The 21,848-nt window shown below is 40.0% G+C and overlaps 1 protein-coding gene across 3 annotated transcripts in view; it reads right to left on the bottom strand.

Annotated features, from left to right (window-relative positions):
* The window catches only part of BRD10 (bromodomain containing 10), a 57,636-nt gene extending 36,375 nt beyond the window's left edge, over positions 1 to 21,261 (bottom strand). For 2 of the 3 annotated variants that reach the window (XM_072360251.1, XM_072360250.1), the window contains exons 1-3: positions 20,125 to 20,938; positions 16,151 to 16,351; positions 11,667 to 13,096 (exon numbers count right to left, since the gene is read on the bottom strand). In XM_072360251.1, the coding sequence (XP_072216352.1) occupies positions 11,667 to 13,096; positions 16,151 to 16,351; positions 20,125 to 20,741 (2,248 nt within the window). In that variant the 5' untranslated portion in view covers positions 20,742 to 20,938. Of the gene's footprint in view, positions 1 to 11,666; positions 13,097 to 16,150; positions 16,352 to 20,124; positions 20,939 to 21,203 lie in introns of those variants that run through there. The other variant, XM_072360249.1, reaches the window with a different exon arrangement.
* Positions 21,262 to 21,848: the final 587 nt, after the last annotated feature.

Here is a 21,848-nt window from a genome sequence, read left to right on the forward strand (position 1 = left end):
TGGGGGTAGCAAATAAAGCAAGAAGAATTGAAAATTTTATTAGAAATATATTGAAGATTACCCCTTACCTGTAATGTAATCAGGTAATAAGGGTTAATTTTTTTTTTTTCCATTAAAAAAAAAATTAATTATTTTCTTTCTTTTTACTAAATAAAGACTGACAAATGAGTCATAAAAGTGTGTCTAATAAAATATATGTACATAACTATTTAACAAGCTGACATGATTCTATGAATTAATAACATATTTGTACTGCACAGAACCATAGTCTCCACCATTTGGAGACTATAAACACCAGACGTCCTATGGTCCAGCACCGCAAAACAAACAAAACAAATATTTGTACTGTGGAAGAAAACTATTAGATATAACAAACCAACATTGGGAAAGTTGTTGTCTACTTTAATAATATACCTATAAAATAACAGTTTTAAATTTGAAAGAAAGAAGCTATTGCAGCAATAATGATACCCTCTTTTTTTTTTTTTTTTTTTTTTTTTTTTTTAAGAAAAAAAAGTAATCCCTGGTCTTCAAAAAAAGAAAAAAAAAAAAAAAAAGCATTCTTCAGTCACCAAGTTACAAAGGAACTGATGAGCAAGTACGTTTTGCAATGACAGCAGTGATGATATGTCTGCCTCTACCAGCTACTTCATATTGGTCCTGTCATGTACAAAAATGGTCACACTAATACTGAAGTCATGCCACCGCAGAGCATAGTGGCTTACTTGAACTGCCAGGCTGTGGTGGGCATAGATTCTGTATGGACAGTAAAATCAGTAAAGGCTTGAACAGATTACTACTGTGAGTAGTAATTTCTCAGGCTACTCCAGTGTCACCTGCTAGAGCTCCTTTGCCTATGATCCTAGCTAAAGAGACTGTTCAAAATAGTTTAAATTACTCACTTTAAAAAATGAACTAATGCTACTGAGAGAGGACAGATGTTTTTGGAGTAATATCACACCGTACCTTTCAGAGCATGCTCAATGTACGAATATATTCAATTGCTGAAAGCAATCACTGCTAGAAAAACAAATCTGAGAAATAAGGAAAAAAAAATCTAATGAAGAAGTTGATATACTTCTTAAGTTACCTATAGTGATTCAACATGAACTGCTTACTTCCCAGCTCTGTCTCCTGCTTTTACCAGCTATGATTTAGAAACAATTTAGCAGTAATTCTATGCATAGACCAGAGAAACAATGATAGAATCACAGAAGGACTGAAGTTGGCAGGGACTTGCAGGTCCATCTGTTTGAAGACCTTTTCAAGCAGAAACATGAGAGCATGGTGCCCAGTTCCGCATTCAGACATCTCAACATCTCCAAGGAGGAGAATCCACAACCTCTGGGCAGCCTGTGCCAGTGAGTGTGCAATCATTTCAGTAGAAACATTCTCACAGGGGGATGGGGTGGCTCAATATACTTCTATCTTTAGAGGTCTTCAAGAAATAGCTAGACAAAGTCACAGCCAACATGACCTGGTATTTTTAAGATAACTGCTTCAAACAAGGAGCCAAACTATGTGACCTGCAGAGCTTCCTTCCAACCAACTTTTCCATCACCGTGCTTCTTTTAAAAGGCTGCCTTGCAAATAATACACATGCCATAACAAACACACAGGAATCAATAATGCTAGAGTGCAATGAACAGATGGAAGATAAACCAGAAAACGTTTTGTCCAGTTTCACACTTCTCCAGTCACGTTAAGAATACGCTCAATCGAAATAGTTTCCCTTCAAAATAAATTGTTACCCAAACTACAACAAGTCCATGTAAAATAATGATACAGATACTTCTAAAGAGGTCTTCTCCCCAACAGTTGCAACTTCACGAAGGCTGTTAACTATTATGACTACCACCTTGAAGAATTAACAGTGGTGTCCCAACAGTTATTTTAAAAACTTCTTGGCTTTTATCAAAATTATACAATATTACTAAACAAGGAAAACCAATTTGTATACAAATACACACATATCAGAACTATATTAAAAACAAACAAACAAACAAACAAAACCTTCTTTGCTACAACGGAAGTATTATAAAACTAGGAAATGTCAGCCTACATTATTTCTGTATGACCTTTTATTCACCCACTAATATGATTTAACTTAGTCACAATTACTTATGCCTCCACAATGCCATTTCCAGCAGGCTTCACATCCCACTGGGGTTTCAGTTCAGAAGAGAAGTGGACAAGAGACACCTTAACTTGAATAACAGTAGCTTTTCTCAACTCTTTTCTCCCTCCCATAGCATGGGAGATCAACTCTTTTTTATACAATTTCCAATACAGACAGGGTTAAGACATTCCTGAGGTTAGAGAAGTAAAAACTACAGACATCTAAGGCAAGAGCCCTGTTCAGTGAACACAGAAGAACTGTGCAACAAATCAGCACTCCTTTAATTCTCTACCAGTGAATACAGGGAAAATACACAATCACCTTATTCTTCAAGTAAACTATAATGAACTACCCTAAATTATACTATAACCCAGATATACATGGTTATAAAAAACTTTATTAATACTAAATAATATTTCTCAGCAATAAATGACACAAATCTAGACCTAGAACTGGCAGCATCACAGCAGAATAGCTTAAATAGTGTATTCCTTGACTTTACCTGCCGACACAAACCTCCTGTCAAAATGTATGCAATCAGCAATAAGGGCAGTACAGCTGAGTAACACTTCAACTACCATTTCCTTGTTTGCTTTTTTGAATGAAAACAAACTCCATCCTGTGGCAGGAATGCAGGTAAGTACAGGCTTTCCCACAGAGCATGCCCCCACTCACCTGCAGAAGGGGCCAGAAAGGTATTAAGCACACACAAGTACTGTTTAACTTGGATACTTTCCTGTCCTGCTAGTCACTGTTTGGTCTTTGAAGGATGATAAAGAAGGAAACCAGTGTATTGTGTAACTCAGTGAGAGCAAGAGCTGAAAGCACTAGAGTGAACATGAAATAAACACTGCTATCAGAAAAGTTGATTTCAAAGGAGGTGAATGTTCTTTGTACTCTCTTTGGAGTACTGTGTCCAGTTCTGAGCTCCCCAGCACAAAAAAGACAGGGATCTCTTGGAAAGAGTCCAGCGGAGGGCCATAAAGATGGTGAAGGGCCTGGAGCATCTCCCCTATGAAGAAAGGCTAAGTGAACTGGGTCTGTTTAGCCTAGAGAAAAGAAGACTGAGAGGGGACCTGATCCAGGTCTATAAATATCTGAGGTGTGGGGGGCCAAGTGGCAAGGCCAGACTTTTTTCAGCAGTGTGTGGAGACAGGACTAGGGGAAATGGCCAGAAACTGGAGCATAGGAAGTTCTGTACAAATGTGCGCAAGAACTTCTTTACAGTGAGGGTGACGGAGCACTGGAACAGGCTGCCCAGGGCAGTGGTGGAGTCTCCTTCTCAGGAGATATTCAAGACCTGCCTGGATGCCTACCTGTGTGACCTGGTGTAGGAAACCTGCTTTGGCAGGGGGGTTGGACTCGATGATCTCTGCAGGTCCCTTCCAACCCCTACAATCCTGTGATTCTGTATGGCTGAGATGCTGTTTGAAACAATGTATTCCAGGTTTTGCGTATCACTTGGTCCTCAATCAAAGACAGTATTTTATATAAAAAACATAAAACTAAATCAAAATAAATTAGTAAAATAATTAAAAACTGAATAATTTTTACATTGTTGTTTTAATTGTTAATTCTAAATTAATAGTGAAGAATCGTCATAGTAAGTGAAGCAGAAGAAATAGGATTTCCATGAATTCATTCTGTCTTAATTATCACCCATTCAAACCTCGATTCTAACACAGAATAAAGTTACACTTTTGACAGAGAATTAAGTGCTGATTGTTACTTATTTTCCTTCATCATTTCTCTCCACATGCATAGTCAGCAGGGATTCACCAAGGAGAAATCACACTTGACCAGACTGATAGACTTCTAAGATGAAGTGACCAGCCTGCTTAATGTAGGAAAAGCAGTGAATTTCTGTAGGGCCTTTGACACTGCCTCCTCTAAGATACGCAAAGAAAAGATACTGATTTATGGGGATGGAGAGACAATGAGGTGGGTTGAAAACTGGCTAAATGGTGGTAGTTAGTGGACTGAAGTCTATGTGGAGGCCAATAACTGACGGTGAACCCTGCAGGTCAGATCTGGGGCAATACTGTTCTGTGCCATAATTAATAATCTGGATGATGGAGTGGAGTGTACACACAGTAAATTCACAGATGTCACAGAACAGGGAGGAGCAGCTGATAGAGCAGAGGGTCATGCTGGTATCCAGAGTGACTTGGACAGTCTGAAGAAATGCGCTCACAGGAAACTAGGGAAGTTCAGCAAGTAAATGTGCAAAGATCTGCATTTCATTAGGAATATCCCAAGCACCAGAACATGATAGGGGCTACCAAAGAGGAAAGCAACCGGGGGTCCCAGAGGACAACATGTTGAACACAAGCCTAGGATATGCCCTTGCAGCAAAGAAGGCTAACGGTGTCCTGGACTATGCTAGGCAAAGTACAGACAGTAATGTCAAGGGAGGTGGTCCTTCTCCTCTCTTAGGGGCTAATGAGACTATACCTGGAACACTGTGGGTCCTGAGTACAAGACAGACAAGGGTACATCAGAGTGCAACAAAAGAGACATGAAAATGATTAAGGGACCGGAGCATCGTTTCTACAAGGACAGGCTGAGAGACTTGAGACTGCTCAGCCTGGAAAAGGGTGGGAGGGATCTCATCAATGTACGTAAGTACCATAAGAACAATTGCAAAGAAAACACAACCAGGTCCATTTCACTGATTCCCAAAGATATGACAAGAGGCAATGGGCACAAAGGGAAACAAAGAAGGCTAAGTCTGAATATTAGTAGAATTTCATTTTATTTTTGCTGTGTAGGTGACTACTTGCAACCTGCTCAAGATGACCCTGCCTGTATAAAGGGGCTGGACAAGATGACTTCCATAGGTGCTTTTCAAGCTCTACCATTCCTGGCAGGAGTTTTCCTCTTCACAAACACTTAAGATAAATTTTCGCACATTTCACAGGTTTGACAACAACTGAGCATGTCTTGACTTTACATTACTCTCCTTATCTTCAATCTCGATCCCAACAGCTCCTCTTCTAGAAAATATCACATGCAATTATCTAGAAAAGGAAGCATTACTACAGACTTCTTAAATGTTCCATGATGGCATAGAGAATGTTTTTATAAAGTTACAATGGCAAAGCAGATCTGCACAAGTGCATTAATTATGATGATTCAAGAACAATGCAAGTAAACCCACACCAGGGGCACATGTTTCCAGAATTACTAAATTTGACTGACAGCTTGACGCATTGAGTACCTGGTCTCAACTTGCAAAAGAAAAGAAACCATGTATATTTACAGAACACCTCACTTACTATTTTAAATATTATTAACTGTTTTTTCTACAAACAGAAGCCAGATATCTACAACAAAATCTTTACTGTTCTGAAGACAAAGGTGATGATGAAAGCATACCAGATACTACAAAACAGCTGCCAGGCTGTTAAATTCATTCTTTCGTGTTCAAGTAAATGTTGTCTTCACACACAAAACTTAATGATACTTCAAAGAAATAAAATACACTGTGAAATACAGTTTAAGAGGACAGATAGCTATAAATCTTTTAAAGCACAAGTATAGGGTACTGAATTTACATTGAGGTTCTTCTAAGGGATAACATTTCAATATATCACTGTGGTTACAGCAGATCTATGCTATAAAGGGCTTTTCTACACAGACTGAATTAAAAGAGATTGAATTTGAACTTACTTCAACCTCTGCTTCACACACACAGTTACTTCAATCAGACTCTCACACTTTCTTTTTTATCACCCCTCTGCACGCTTTCAGTTTCACCCAGTCTGTGTTCCAAGCAAACAGTTAGAATTCCTGTATTTTTATATAGTGCCTTGCACTACAATCCTTGATGTACCTCATCGTCTTCACAGGTAAATGACTGGCTGCATGGATGGTGCCACACTCAGGGCTTTGGCTTTTGTGGTACTGGATGCATGTTGGAAAGACCAGGCACAATAATATCAGATGGTACACAACTGAAGCAAAAAATTCAGATTTGACCCATTAGGGAGGAGCCTCCATGAAGGTAACACTGCCCATAGACCAGCTGAAATGCCTCTATGTCAATACATACAGCATGGGAAATGAGCAGGAGAAGATGGATGCCATAGTGTAATAGTGTAATTAGAAAACCATGGCATTAGTGCTATTACTAAAGTGTGGTTGTTGGCAGTCCTTATCACAGTGGAGTAGATGGAACTAGATGATCTTTAAAGTCCTTTCCAACACAAGCCATTCTATGAACTACATGATTAGACCACTACTTGTAGGGATACAAGGGATCAAAGGGATACCAGCTTTTTATAAAGAGGGGCAGTAGAGTTGCCCTATATGTTAACCAGTTGACAGACTGCAAAGAGCACCTCTGAGAAACAGTCATGAATGTATTAAGAGTTAATGGGTTGAAATTAAGGACAAGACCAATAAAGGAAATCTGATGGTAGGACCTACTATACGCCCTAGAGGAGCTTGCTGACAAAGCCTTCTTGCTTATCTACACAAGAGTCATTGTGTTCACAGTCTCTCATCCACATGGGACATTTCCACCACCCAGTATGTGCTGGGAAAGCAACTCAGTAGGCTACAAGCAATCCAAGAGACTCCTGGATTGCAATGAGGGAAACTTCCTGCTCTGGGTATTAGATAAACCATTCAGAGAAGAAGTGCTACAGACCTGGTAGTCACCAACACAAACTCATCAAAGAGGTTAAGACTGGAGGTGGTCTAGGATGTAGTAACAATGTCCTAGAGGCATTCATGATCTTGAAGAATATGGGCCTGGTAAAGAGCTAAGCCAAGACACCAAACTGCAAATAAATTAACTTCCATCTGGTTAAGAAATTATTGAATAAGACTGCCTTAGGGACAAAGGAACAGAGCAGAGCTGACAACTCTTTAACGATGCCCTTCTTAGAGCACAATAGTTGTACATACCCCAGTGCATAAAATAAACCAGGAAGGGCAGGAAATCAGTATGGCTGAAAAATAACCTGCTGGTCATGGTGAGGGATAAAAAGGAAACACACAGGTAGTTGAAGCAGGGATATGTGGCCCAGGAAGATTACAGGAATGCTGTCCAGACAAGCAGAGATATGAATGGGAAAGCCAAGAACCACAAAATCATTGAACCACTTGAGTTGGATGGGAGCTTAGCAAATTATCTAGTCCAACTCTCCTGAAATGAACAAGAACATCTTTAACCAGCTCAAGTTGTTCAGAACTCCATCCAGTCTAATCTCGTATGTCTCCAAAAGCAGGGCATCCACCACATCTCTGGGCAACCTGTTCCAGTGCCTCACCACCCTTACAGTAAAAAACTTCTTCCCTATATTCACTCTAATTTTCCCCTCTTTTAGTTTGAAACTATTTTCTCTTGCCCAGTCACAACAGATTCTGCTAAACAGTCTATATCCTGTCAAGGAAGAAAGACATTCCCTTGTCAACCGCTCAGAATTCATTATCTTTAAACATGAGGTTCTTTGTTCTTTAGATGCCATTCCACATCTAGTCTGTATGTACATCAAGACAAAAATTGATGCAACCCAGAAGAACATTAATACTTTCTGAATGTAAAAATGTTGGAAAGTGAAAGTCTTACTTCAAAGCACTAAACGCTGATATAGATCAAGCTTTGGTCTTGATTACACATACAATTATATTCAGTACTACTCTATCAGCAACACTGACACAGTCACCACATTGCAAAGTCTCAATACAGTGATTAAGTTTTTCTTTTCATAACTTACAAGTAAGTTCCTCATTTATTGCATTGCTTACAATGCGGCTGTATTTTCCAGTACTTTTTCTCACAGTAGTTATGGAAAGTGCACCCTCAGCAAGTTTGCTGGTGATACAAAAATGAGAGGAGTGGCTGACACACCACAAAGCTGGGCTGTCATTCGGTGATACCTGTAGAGGCTGGAGAGCTGGTTACAGAGGAAAGAGGAGATTCAACAAGGATGAGTGCAGAGTCCTACACCTGGGCAGAAATAATTGTAAAGAGCAATGATGCTGTGATCATATTTAAATCAGTGTTTTTTGTGAATTCAAAATTGGCTATACTAAGTCTATTTCACTGTACACTGTAATGATATCTTCAAGGAAAAGATAAAATTTCAGAAGAACTTTGAGGAATGCCATTTAACCTACAAAGTGACAGATCAGTGAATAGTAATTTCTATAGCATGGTACTAATGTGAGTTCATTCCTCCAATCCAATTCTTCCTTATCCATTTCAGCCTTGTACACATAAGACTAATGCACACTACATAAGCAAAGAAACATAAGCTTTATCACATAACGTTTAATCACCCAGGAAAATTTTCCTTCAGCAAGGTCAGAATAACAAGGGAAGTCCTCCAAAGTTTGACAGAGAAAGAAGAAAAGAGTATCAAATGAGGTAAGACTCTTCATAATATGGTTAGGACTACCTCCTATCTACACATGAGCATTGTCTGAATTTTTTCTTACTCTCCCCACCTCAGCATAAATTAGACTAAATAGCATATCAAGTTGTAAAAGAGACAGGAAAAGTGAAAGTGGATAAGAAGCATTTCTATTGTTTCTCATTCAATGGACAAACATGAGCTCTGTGCAAACAACATAACACATAGTAGAAAGCTCTGGTCACCTCTTCTGGATTTCTTTCTACCACAGTTTTCCTCCTGCCTGAAAGTGATAATGAAAGTAAGTAACTATATACCCACAGTGTTCCCAAAAACAAAAGTATGTATAATTAAAACGTAAGTTCAGATAACAGATGACATTATTTCTCAGTATACGCTGGTCTACTGTTACAGAAACTTACTCCTAACAAAAAATATAAGCTTATTGTTTTTGCATTAAACAACATCTGACAATATTAAATTCCTTACAATACAGCAAGGAGCTGGAAAAACAGAAGCACCTAGCATCCTACAGCTGAATTTACTCTTAGAAAAACACACATAACATTAACAGAATACCAGTTTTAGCTCCCATATGTTTACTGGCATTTGAGTGCTAGCTTGTGAAACATATTTGTATCCTAAAACATACTCTAAAAATATTCAGCATAAAGCACAAAGTATGATACCTGCATAAATAAACTCCAATATGTCCCAATATTAAATCAGTATTAGGTAAATCTTGTAGTAAAGACTTGTAACAGCTAAGTCTTTGGAATAAAGATCTGAACAAAATTCAATTTTTTTTCTTTAACACTTCAGAAAACAAAATGAAATTATAGTTGTACTGGTTAATATAGGTAAGATAACTAAGTAATGAAAAGCCAGGCATGTCTATCATCTCATTTACTATTCAGTGCACCATATGCTAGACACAAAAAGGAAACTGACTAGAAGACAGTTTGCTCTTGAGATAATATCAATTGAAGGACAGCAATTATACATGTAGTATATATAATAACTTGGTATACATAAAATATTTAGAAATTACTCTTCACCACATTAGAGTGAGCAATGCTATTTCTACCTCCAGAGCAAGATTAAGCTTTTGACCTACTCAGAAGCAAGAATTCTTTAATAATTCTTTAAGACCACCAACCAGAAATTTTAAGAAAAAAAAAGAAAACAAAACACAAAATTCAGAATCACAGGGGTTGGAAGGGATCTGAGATGATCATTGAGTCCAATCCCCCTGCTAGAACAGGTACCCTGCAACAGGTGGGTCTTGAGTATCTCCACAGAAGATGAATCCACCAATGCTTCAATTATGTTGGAACGTATTTTTCTTATAAATACAATTATTCTGTGAGAACTGTTAATAATGCACTTCTTAAAAGACAACTTAGTCATATTTACATCTCATTTAACACCACTTCAGTTTTGGGTTTTTTTCTCTTCTCAGATTTAATAAAATACAATTTGTAAATATAAAAAAGTTCACCTAACATGCCATTAAGCTTATCGAGTATCCAGACTGCAGCAAACAGACATTTTTGAACCCATCTTATTTTTATGAATGGTGTATAAGAAAAGCAGTTAGCACAATAGACATCACTTCTATCAAGCAGTTTCAAAAGCTACTTCCACACATTTGATATTGTTTTGATAGTGGTGGTTATCATGCAAAACAACAGTTCATAGAAGGAAGGCTTTTAAGTATACACTGTCAAACATGGTCTACAGCAAAAACTGCAGTATAACTTAAATACAGTCACAGAAATTTATTTACTTACTTTTCAGAAAATCAATGAATCACAGAATGGCCTGGGTTGAAAAGGACCATAAAGGTCATGTAGTTTCAACCGCCCTGCCACAGGCAGGGATGCCAACCACTAGACCAGGCTGCCCAGAGCCACATCCAGCCTGGAAATTTTAAACAATAGTTTGCTAAATTAAAAACCCTCACCTACAATTTGGGTTGTTATTAGTTTTGTTGTTTGTTTTTAAAGTGAATGAAAACAGTAACACATTTGGAAAGCTAACAATGCAAAACACATTACTTCTGCTAAACACTACTAAACTGCAACTCTTAAAATTTACTTTCAGATGAAATTTATGGTAACAAATTTTTCAGAGGCAGGAGTTTACAGCTGACATGGTAAGACAGCTGTTTTGAATATTCTGCACAGACACCTTGGATCTAAAAACATGACCTGTCTTCTTTGGTTTAAATTTCCATGCAAGCTCTAACTAAACTACATTGCCAACAATTTTCTGAATGTAGTTATCCTTCACAAGATGTTTTTTTAAATGCAGACCTTTTGTTGCTTACTTTACAGCTGAAAACAAGAATTTACCTATGAGTTGACACTGTTCTGAAACTAGGCCTGTTGCAATGTCTGAAGCAGCCCGCTAAAATCTTAAACAGGTAGCTAAACTCATGACGCAACACGATTATTTTATAGTAGTTCACAAAAAAAATACAGCAGCCACCAAATAATTTGAAGCGATGCAACAAATTTGTACCTCTACTGCTTTTAAACTGTTTAAAGAGTTTTTCAGCAAGTTAACTGAAATCTACCACCTACCTACAGCACTTAACTAGCTGATGTCCACACACATGACAAAAACATCAATGGCATAAATTCTCAGTCTCTATTGATTAAGCAAAAATACGATTATGCCCACAGCCAAAGCAGTACTGGTAACCTAAGACTGCACATCTCTAGCAGTGATGATTTTATTATCATCATATCATATAACTACTCTGCATTTTTCTGAACTTGAATAAAGTAATATTATCAGAAAGGGGAAATATATTTCCAAAATGGCTGTGAGATCGCATAGCATAAAGCAAGTTCAAGCTACACTCTCTGAAGCTAATCAATCAGATTAATTCACCTAAATTTTACTTGTAACACACACATTCTTATAAGTTACGTTCTCTCTAGATACATTACAAAAATTAATCATGGTTCAATCACCTTGCAAGTCAGTAACATATACTTGTGTAACTGAAAGAGAAACTTTCACCAAAAATTAGTATCTGAACAAGGTAAAGCAATAATGCTGTCCAATTTCAAGAATTAAAATGAAGAAGGACCAGCTAAGTAAATTTCAAAACAAACAAACGAAACGCAATATTTCTCTAGTTTTTAGTACAGGTAAAAATGCCAACTCACCAGACTTGTGTTTCTTGTGTTTTGCTTTCTTTTTGAACAACTTGCTTTGGATCTCAGATTTGTAAGATTTGAATGGATAAAGATGAACCTCACGTCTTCTTTGCAAGTCATCAAGTTTTTTCTGCAGATTTTCATTTAGAATATCCTTCAATTTCTTTTTTTTCTTTTTCTTCTTCTTTGCCCGCAACTTAATTAGTTTATTATTATTACTTCGAAGTGAGTTCTCCAGCATTATTTCTTTAGTAGATTTGTTGTAGTCTGCATCTTGGTTGTCATTATGAGTGCCATTGACAAGCATCTGGCAAGCTTTCAGTGTGTTCTCTTTGAATGGACTGATCTCAACTTTTACTCTGGCCATTTCCGCACAACCCTGTCCATTCTCCGCAGGCCTTCTTTCTCCTGAACTAAAGTGATCAGTCATGCCAACAATCTCTCCTGAACTAATCAAATGTCTCAAGTTCTCTTTATAACAACCAGTTTTTTTAATGTCACAGACTCCTGAGGTCTTCATTTCACAGTTAATCTTAATCTCTGTAGTGACACTAAAGCTATCTAAATGTGTTTCTTTTTCTGGGCAGCTAGCAATGGAACCCACACTTTTCCCTACTTCTGACTTGGAACGAGGTAGCAGATCTCCTCTATTGCCAGAGCTGACAGCTCCATTGCTTTTGCTTACATATTCGTGTTTTGCTTTCTCTACCCTTGTACGTGGCACTTTCTTTACTTTGATGGGAGGAGATGGAAATTCAGGAGCCTGAAAAGGTTTCTGTTTGTAAATCCGAACATCTGCACCACAAAACTGTGGAAAATGAACATATGCATTCTCCAAGTAGTCATAACCAAGAATTACTTCTCTGCATTCATGAATAGGTTGACCCAGAACAGCATCCTGAACATCCTTTTGTGTTTCATAGACAAAATCACAGAGACCTTTCAGCAGCCACACTTTTTGGTAGAATGGTAGCTCATGAAATGGTTTTTCCTGCAAGGGATTAACTTCTCCAAGGACTTTAAAAAACTGTGGACACAATCCAAGTTTTTCTGCAGAGCTATTAGGATTGTCAGTCTGCCCTACAACATTATACCAGTGTTGGACTTTCTGTCTGAGTGCTGCTTCCCAAGCCCTGTAAGAAAGTGTTGGCCTGCGATGTAACGTAGATCTGCGATGTGGAGGACTTAACAAAGAAGTCATTATTTTAGATAAAAAAGCATTACACTGAGGCATGAGAAGACAACGTTCCAATTCGTAGAACACTATTTCAGGTAAGTTTAAAATCTGTTGTGCTAAACAAAGGAAATGACCAATAGCTGGAATCTCCCACATCATCTCCATCCTTGTAGGTGCTGCTTGAGCTAAAAGCGACTTCTCCCACTCTTCTATTTCCTTCTGACTAGCTTCTTCTGCTTCTTTTCTTTCTTGCTCTCTCATCCTATTAGGAGAAAGTCCACAAAAATCCAGGTATCAGTTGAATAAAAAGAAACAGGAGGGAAAAACAAATCAGAACTACAGTATCATAGACACATATCTTGAAGTAATAAAGAACACAATTCATACCGATACCTTGGTTATGCTAGATTATTTATAAGATGTATTCCTCCTTAGTTCTCAAATCCCTTGTTTTTGCTGTTTCAGTATTTCCAATTAACAGTATTCTCCTTGTCACTTACTCATATAAACATCTCTTAAAACAAATTCCAGATAACTTACTTCCAAATTATTGTCCTGTGGCTTGCATCACTTAACTTGTGATCTCCTTGTTTATGTCTAACTTAAGCACTTCATTCACATACAGGAATGTGAAAATCCCTTCCACATAAAGGCTTGTTACTAGTTTACGCAAAACAGTGGTCAAGGGAGCTTTTGCCGCCACATAGGAACTAATAGTTGCAAAGTCATATTCTAAATCAAGTCCACCTCAATTAACGTATGACTTAGCGGAGGTTATAAAAATCCATCAACTGACAGATAAAATAGATTGTGCAAGACATGGATAGACAACAAGAAAGAAAAGAAAGAAAATTATCTACAAAGTATACCCATAAAAAGATAAAGCACAGACATAGAGTAGGAATTCCACAAAATTAACTATAGAAGAGCAAAATCACACATTACAGGATAGTCTTCCAAAATATGCAGCTTAAGAAAATCTTGAACATGGTTTAGTGCCATGGAGGCATTGGGTTGACAGCTGAACTTCATGACCTTAGAGGTCTTTTCCAACTCTAATGATTCTATGCTTTAAAAAACAAACAAACAAACAACAAAACAAAACAAAACACAGAAACATTTCATAAAATGCCAGTGTCTTATAAGTATCCAGAGCAAAGGTTTAGATACTAACTTGGACTTCAACAGGCAATTTCTTTAGGTATGAGGGTGCTTTCTAACAAGGCACCAGCATCAGCAGCCTCGCTTATCCTAGGGCTGCAAGTTAGTAGCTCAAGAAGCCAAACAGACTCAACTAACATGCTTGATAACTAGAAAGAATATTTGCTGACTAACTGCCAGAAAAGGAATATGTTTTATTCAGCAGACCACTCACTTGCAAGCTAGGTAAACAACAGGTGCTCCTACACAAACACAACTGATTTGTCCGCATACAAGCAAGATACACTATCATACTGCACACTATTTCACAGGAAAAATTAGTAGTAGAGCAAGACTGGGAGGAAGGTAAAGTTTGATACAGCAGAAATTAAAATCCTAAACACTGTACCCACTCACAATCAGACACAGAACAGCCTATATTACAGCAACAGATTTGGACATTCTTTCTTTGGAACAATAATCAGACTCAAACGATCAGTATGAATAAAATAATGTGTATCTATCAAGGTATTGCTTTAGTTCCGAGACTAGAGTCAATACCATAAATTTTACAAAAATACATTAAAACAATTGGAAATGCTGCATTAACACTTTGATGACTGAAAAACGTGTGGATAATTGTTTGCTAGCACATATTCTAAATTAATTTTCCCGGTCAATTCAGCACAAGCTTTAAATAGATGTAAACATAGTTTCAGGTCAGCAAACTTCAACATGATTACAAGAAATGAAGAGTGAGTGAAAAGCAAATATGTCGATGGAATATGTCAAGCCTGTAGCTCTAAGGAACACTTTAATGAGTTATTCTATAAGGAAGGCACTGTAAACTGCAATAAACTACCCAAGGCAGCAATTTCGTATCTCCTTTAGGTAAGTATACACTCTGTAACGACTTGGTGTATCCAATCTCCAAAAAAAGAAGGCAAATAGCTATTTTTTTCATAACAGATAGGATATATTCAACGTGACCTAAATTTTATCAATAATCCAAAACAAGCACAGAAATTTGTAATACGTATTCAAAGATAAATGGTATGTCAGCATAGTGTTCCAAGTATGCACATTCATATATAAAAATACTGCGAAAAAACATGCATGACATCAATATTATATAGATCTCCATTAATAATGTATTGCTAATTTTATAGGCCTTTTCAATTTCTGTAACTTTTTTGTAAAACACTTTCACAATCACAGTGTGACCAAGTTCAGAGACATGAAATGAAAAGTTGAATACTGCCAAGGAGAATTCACCAGAAAAATAAAATCTCTACTGATCTTTACTTTTTTGCAAAGGATGAGGTGAATCAGAAGAAAGACTCAGTCATATCTAGGGAAGAAGTACTGTTTGGCATGCAACACATCCCAATCTGTACAGCTTCAGATGTGCTGAAAATGATTTTTACCTGCAAACTGGGAATGCTTCCATTACATATGGGAAAAATCTCCAAAACCTGTAGGTTTGAAAAAAGTTTTGTTTCCTAAAGCTAAGTCCTACCATTACCCTCCATATTCAGAGAGTTTCTCAAATTACTATTAAAGTACACATTTATGAGCTTCAGTTTCTCAAAGTGAATCACAATCAACATTAGAAACTATTTACCAGATTTGGTAATGTAAAATCCCATAGAGTTAACTACACACATATTGTAAATTCATTACCTAACGAACAACGTAAAATGCCAGACTGGTGAGATAACAGAAGTGGCACTTGCAGAAGCAGTTTGCCTGACCATCAGTGAGAGAAGCACAGACAAGCATAACTACAGTCTAGTTGTGTGACTATATTGGTGGTTTTCATCTGTTTGCCTTCTTGTTGTTGCTGGTTTTTGTTTTGGTTTGGTTTTTTTTGCATAACAAAAAGCCCAGTAAGAAGCAAGATAAACCATGACTGGGCTGCAGATGTGTTCAGTTACTATTAAAAGCTTTAAAATTAAAAAATAACAGTAACCTTAAAGTTTATAAGGCTTTAGTACTTTTTCCAAGAAGGTGATAAATGAAAAACTGATTCCTTCTCTGTGGATACACTATACTAAAGGCTGGATTCATTCATTTACTGAAGACAAATAACACTACCAAGCTTAGTGATGCAAAGGAGCAAAAGGAATATTAAGATTGCACGATTATTTTACCAAAAAACATTTTTTCCTTTTACCTCTTTTCTTCTTTTGCTCTCAGCTGTTCCTCTTGCCTTAAAACCTGAACCATCACAGACTCAAACATGCCTGTTGACAAGCCTACTAAGTTGCGAGGTGTGGAACGACGTCTTGTTGAAGTGCATGGTGCTCCTTTCTCATCTTCTAGACCATAGGATCCTCTAGATGTTACTGCTATTGATGTTTTCTCCCTTAAATGCCTAGAAAGGAAAACAAAGTCAATCCACAACTACAATTTTCCTTAACTACTGCACTACAGTGCCTATGCCACCATGCACAGATAAAGAACATTTAGTCAGGACTAATTCTTCTTGACATTTTTAGGGCTGCCTTGAGAAACACCTTTACAAAATTGTAAAATTTAGAACAAATAAACATACATATACATTCATGTCTCTTAAAAATGATGGCTATCTCAGGTAACCATGTACTATTTGGAGGTTTAAATCCATATTTTAATCCTTAAGCCACAGAAGTAGATAAATATTTGGAAAGAGAATACTTCTGCAATACTTAAGAAACCACAGTTTTAGAAGATATCTAAAACTATTGAAAAAATGTATGCTTTTTTTGTGGTTACCTTCTTCCAGGTGCAGCTTATTACTATTAAATATATTCAAAAAAAAAGATGTAAAACTGCACAGCATAGGTGGCTGTGCAATAACATTTCATACTGCGCTGTATTTTAAGGTACTGTAGAAAAAACATTCTAAGCAACACCTATCACACAACCTCTGAAAACAAGAGGGAAGAAAGTAAAACAAAATCCAACCTCCCCTTAAAATCACTCCCTACTCTGAGGTAATACTCTCTAAGTAGTAACCGAAAATCATACAGCCAACACTGCTGCACCTGAACTACTTAATGAGGAAGACTGAGGTAAAGATGGAAAAGATCCTCCTGGAAGCTGTTAAGGCACGTGCAGGACAAGAAGTGGACCTGAGTCTGCCAGTATGGCTTCACCAAGGGCAGATCTCGCCTGACCAACGTGGACTATGATGGACTGACAACATCAGTAGAAAAAGGAAGCACAAACCATGTTGTCCTCCTGGAGGCCTCTGACACCAAATCTTTATCCCCAGCTTGAAGAGATGTGAAGGGTGGACTATACCCGTAGGAACTGACTGTATGGTTGCAGACAGAGGGTTAAAGTAAATGTCTCTCTATCCAGGTGGAGGCCAGTCAAGAGTAGTGTGTGCCCCAGGGGTCTGTCTTGGGACAGGTACTCTTCAATATCTTTATCAGTAATCTAGAAAGAGGGATTGAGCGCATTCTCAGCAAGCTTGCTAATGATACTGAGTGATGCAGTTGATACTAAAGAGAAAAGGGATGCCATCCAAAAGGACCCAGACAAGATTGAAAAGTGGGCCCACACAAACCTAGAGATATTCAACAAGCCAAGTGCAAGGTGTTGCACTTGTGTCAGGTTAATGCTAGATGTGTGTACAGGTGGGGAAAACTCACAGCATCGTAGAATGGCTTGGGTTGGAAGGGACCCCAAGGATCATCAAGTTCCAACATCCCTACCACAAGCAGGACCATCCAGATCTGGTACTAGACCAGGTTGCCCAGGGCCCCATCCAGCCTGGTCTTGAACACCTCTAGTGACAGAGCATTCACAGCCAATTCATTGAGAGCAGCACTGCACAGAAAGGCTTAGGGGTTCTGGTGGTTGAAAAGCACAATAGGAGTCAACAATGTGTACCGACTGTATCCCAGACTGCATCAAAACAGCAGGTCAGGGAGATGATTGTCTTCCTCTGCTCTGATTTCATATGGACCCAACCAGAGCACTAAATCAAACAAAGCCTGGTGCCCCCAACACATGAAAGATACGGAGCTTTTGGAGAAGGTCCAAAACAGGGACACAAAAATTATCAGAGTGCTGGAGCACCACTCCTACAAAGACGGCTGAAGGATTTGGGCTTGTTCTGTCTAGAGAAGAGAAGGCTCCAGGGAATCCTCACTGTGGGCTTCCAACACTTAAAGGAACCTTACAAACACATGGGACATCAACTTTTCACGTGGATTGATAGTGATAGGACAAGTGAGAGTGGTTTTAAACTGACAAATTTAGGTTAGATGTTGGAAGCAAAATTTTTACACAGGATGGTGATGCACTGGCACAAAAGCTGTGGATACCCCATCCCTGGAAGCATTTAAAGCCACCAGCCTGAGCTTGTGGGTGGCAGCCTGCCTATGACCATGCACACAGGCTCTTAAAAAATGTATCCTTATAAATCTCTGATGCATTAGTATAAGGTATATACCCTATGGATAAAGGCAGATTAATTTTTAGCCTGTTCAATATTTTTTAATTGAAACAAAGCATTTGCAATTCTTAAAGAATAACAACAGTAACTGCATTTTTTAGTAAACATAAGTTTATATATATATAAAGACTATATGATAACACAATGCATAATTTGACTCTGCTATCTTATGTAATTTCTAATAAAAAGGCACTGAGCCCTCTCACATCCTATCAAGTCATCAATCATTTTATCAATGAGAGTAACAAATTCAGCAGAGGATTCCACAAAACACTCCTGTGCTTAATACAGCTGAGATGTAGTCTCATACTACATACAGAAACGAATTTGGGATAAATCTATCAAATCCTATTTGATTAACTATTTTTATTCCAGAGTTAATAGTTTCAAGACAGGATGTGTTTTTTTTTAATCAATACAGGTAGTTTTCTTGAGCCAATCACACCCTATTAGGTTCAGCTCTTTCCTTTCTACTCCTAACTGCTGTTAGGCACAGGTTTCAAATGTGTAGTGCAGATACAACAACACGGTTCACATTCAGTGACTTATTCAGTTGAGCTCTGCCCCACACTCCACAAGTGTTCCCACTACACAAGCACGGTTCTTCTTACCAGCTGGCACTAACACCCTGTGTCACTAGCAAGTTTAAGCTTGACGGACACGGACAGCTTTACATATCTGCTAATACCATTCCTTCTTGCTCACCTTAACCCTCTCCCAAAAATCTTTTGGGAATTTTAGCATGTAAAATATTAAGTCACACAGAAAACCAGTAGACATTTCAGTGTAAAAAGACACCACAGCTTTAATGTGATTGACCTGTGTCTGTGTCAAACTTGAGAGAAAACATATTTCAGTTTGATTTAAATTGGACTTTGAACTATAAGGCTCGAAATCTTTTCAAACTCAGCAGTTCTGGCTTAAAAGCACGTTCCTGCCAGTAATCTATACTTTAACATATCATAATTTATATTTTACTATTTAAATCTGTGATTATAAACACTAGGCATTATTTTCCACTTTATCATTTCCAAAAATAGGAACACTAAATTACCCATTTCAAAGTAGGTACTCTGGCCCAACATTTTATTCCTGCTCACAGGCAGTACAAATTTTGAAGACTACAAAAACTGCATAAAATTTATAATGTATTTTAGCTGAGAATGGTATTAATTTTAAAGAGACGGTCATACAGAGGCAGTCATACATGGGCAGCACTTGTTTCTGCCAGCATAAAATAAAGAAAGGAGCGTTTGACATCTTGTCCAAACAACTGTGTCTCCATGCTCCTAAAAGGCTTCTTTCAGATGCAAAATCTTAGTCAGGAAATGCTAAGCCCTATTTTGCATTTTAGTATGTCAAGCTTCACAAAGTCCAAAACATTCTGAATTAAGACCTGAATAGTGCCAGTAAGCACCATTCCTCTCTGTGGCAGAACTGCGAGCCTGAAGGTTTGATCCTACTGAGAATCACTCAAATGTTGGTTTTAAAACCATCCACGGTTCTGGAGTTCAGGTTTCTGGTTTTTTTGTTTGTTTGTTTGTTTTAATATTGTTGGGTTCCCTCCCCCCCCCCCCTTTTTTTTCTTTTTTACATGTAAAGAGAAACAGCAGGTTACCTTCTATGAAGAAACACATCTGCATAATCTACTTGATGTAAAAGGCATATACCAGACTCTCGACAGAGTTTTCTACACCTACCGAGACAGCAGCGCCAGCTTCTGTTCCAGCATCATCTCCAGCTTCTGGGCCTGTTTGGACAGCCAGTGATCCACTCCGTGCAACCGGTAACACGTCTCCAGCATCTGCCGGAAGTCACCCACGAAATCTGCTATCCCTGCGTACTGCCCGCTGGAAAATTTCTCTTCCATCTTCAGCAGCCACATTCCAGCTGGTGACTGCTGAGCGGAGTGACTGCTAGTATGCCCCGAGAGGGAGCCAGCTCCTCCTTCTTCCCTCACGCATTCCTGATCCGCGAGCGGCTTTAAAAACGGCGCTGTCAGAGGCCGGTACTTCTCCAGGAGGAACTCGCGCAGGATGCGGTATCCCTGCTGCAGCTCAGGGCTCAGGCTCTGCTCCCAGGAGCAGCCGCCGCTCTCCTCTCCCGCGTCGCTTCCATCCTCCTCCGGCCGCTCCTCCCGGCGACGAGGGCGGCCAACCGAGGCCCGCTCCGCCGAAAGGTCTCCGCCCGCGACGAGCCCCGCCGTCTGCTCCGCGCCGTCGGCAGGCCGCGCCGAGTCCATGTCTGCCTCCCCGCGCGCACACGGGGCCTCGGCGGCCGCAGGGGCGCCGCCAGCCGCAGGCCGGGTCCTGAGCATCAGCTAGGGGCCGCGCTGCCCCGCGCCCGGCCGGGGGATCCGCATCGGGCGCACCTAGGCAGAGAGACGAGCTTCAGCCCTCGCCGCGCTCCCCCTTCGGCGGCCCCAGCCCTGCCCCCCACCACCGCGGGGAGGACGGCGGCCGCCGGGGAGGAGGAAGAGGAGGAGGAAGCGGCGGCGGCCGGCGGCCGGCTGGGCCCGCCTCTCCCCGGCCTCCGCCTGGCGCGCCCAGGCCCGCGCGCGGCCCCGCCCGCCGCTCAGCCGCGCCCTCGCCCTCAGGGGCCGCCCCCGGCGACGGGCACGGCGCATCCCCCGCCCCGAGCCCCCTCCCCCGCCGATCCCCCCACGAGGTTTGGGGGGGTGGGAAGAAGGGAGGCGGGCGCGGTGCCGCCGCTCACAGCCCCGGCCGGCCCCGCGTGAGCGCCTCCCCTTCCCGCCCGCTCTCCTCACGGCGCTGCCCACCCCGCGGCGGCGGCTGTTGGTGACCGTTACTGCCCGTTAGCGGCGCGCGGGAAGGGGGCGCTGCGGCCGCACGGAGCCGCGAGAGAAAGAGACGCGGCGTCTCACCTAGCGCGCATGCGCGGCGGCGGCGGGGGAGGGATGTTTGGCGCGCCAGGTGAGCTGACGTCATCAGCAGGCGACGTGCGCCGAGCGCCCCGCGCGGCTGCGGGTGGTGCGGGCGGAGTCGTGGTGCTTTGGGGCGGGAAAGGGGCCGGGGGGACCGGCCGTGTGAACGTCTTCCATAGAACAGTTAACCCGAGTGTAACCGCATCCGTGCTGCATAGTGCTGGGACATGTGTTGTCCTGTGCTTATCCCATAGCCAAGCGCATACCCACACAGACACATAACACTTGGCTCCCACTTATATTGTGCGGGTAATTATGTTATCTGATTGCTGTTGCCTTTATCTAAATCTGCAGGAAGAAATTCTCTTGTAAGTATCCTGTTTGACAGTGGAAATGGTTATTAGAGGATTTATTCTTTGTTCCGCTGTTAGTGTTGTAAGACAATCTTATTGTAGCTTGAATAACTAAGTATGGGATAGCACTTCCGCAAACAGGGTTTGCATGGTATGATCATGCCCTAACTGAGGGCTCATTTGATGC

Source organism: Excalfactoria chinensis, chromosome Z, assembly GCF_039878825.1.
Source record: "Excalfactoria chinensis isolate bCotChi1 chromosome Z, bCotChi1.hap2, whole genome shotgun sequence".
Taxonomy (NCBI): Eukaryota; Metazoa; Chordata; class Aves; order Galliformes; family Phasianidae; genus Excalfactoria; species Excalfactoria chinensis.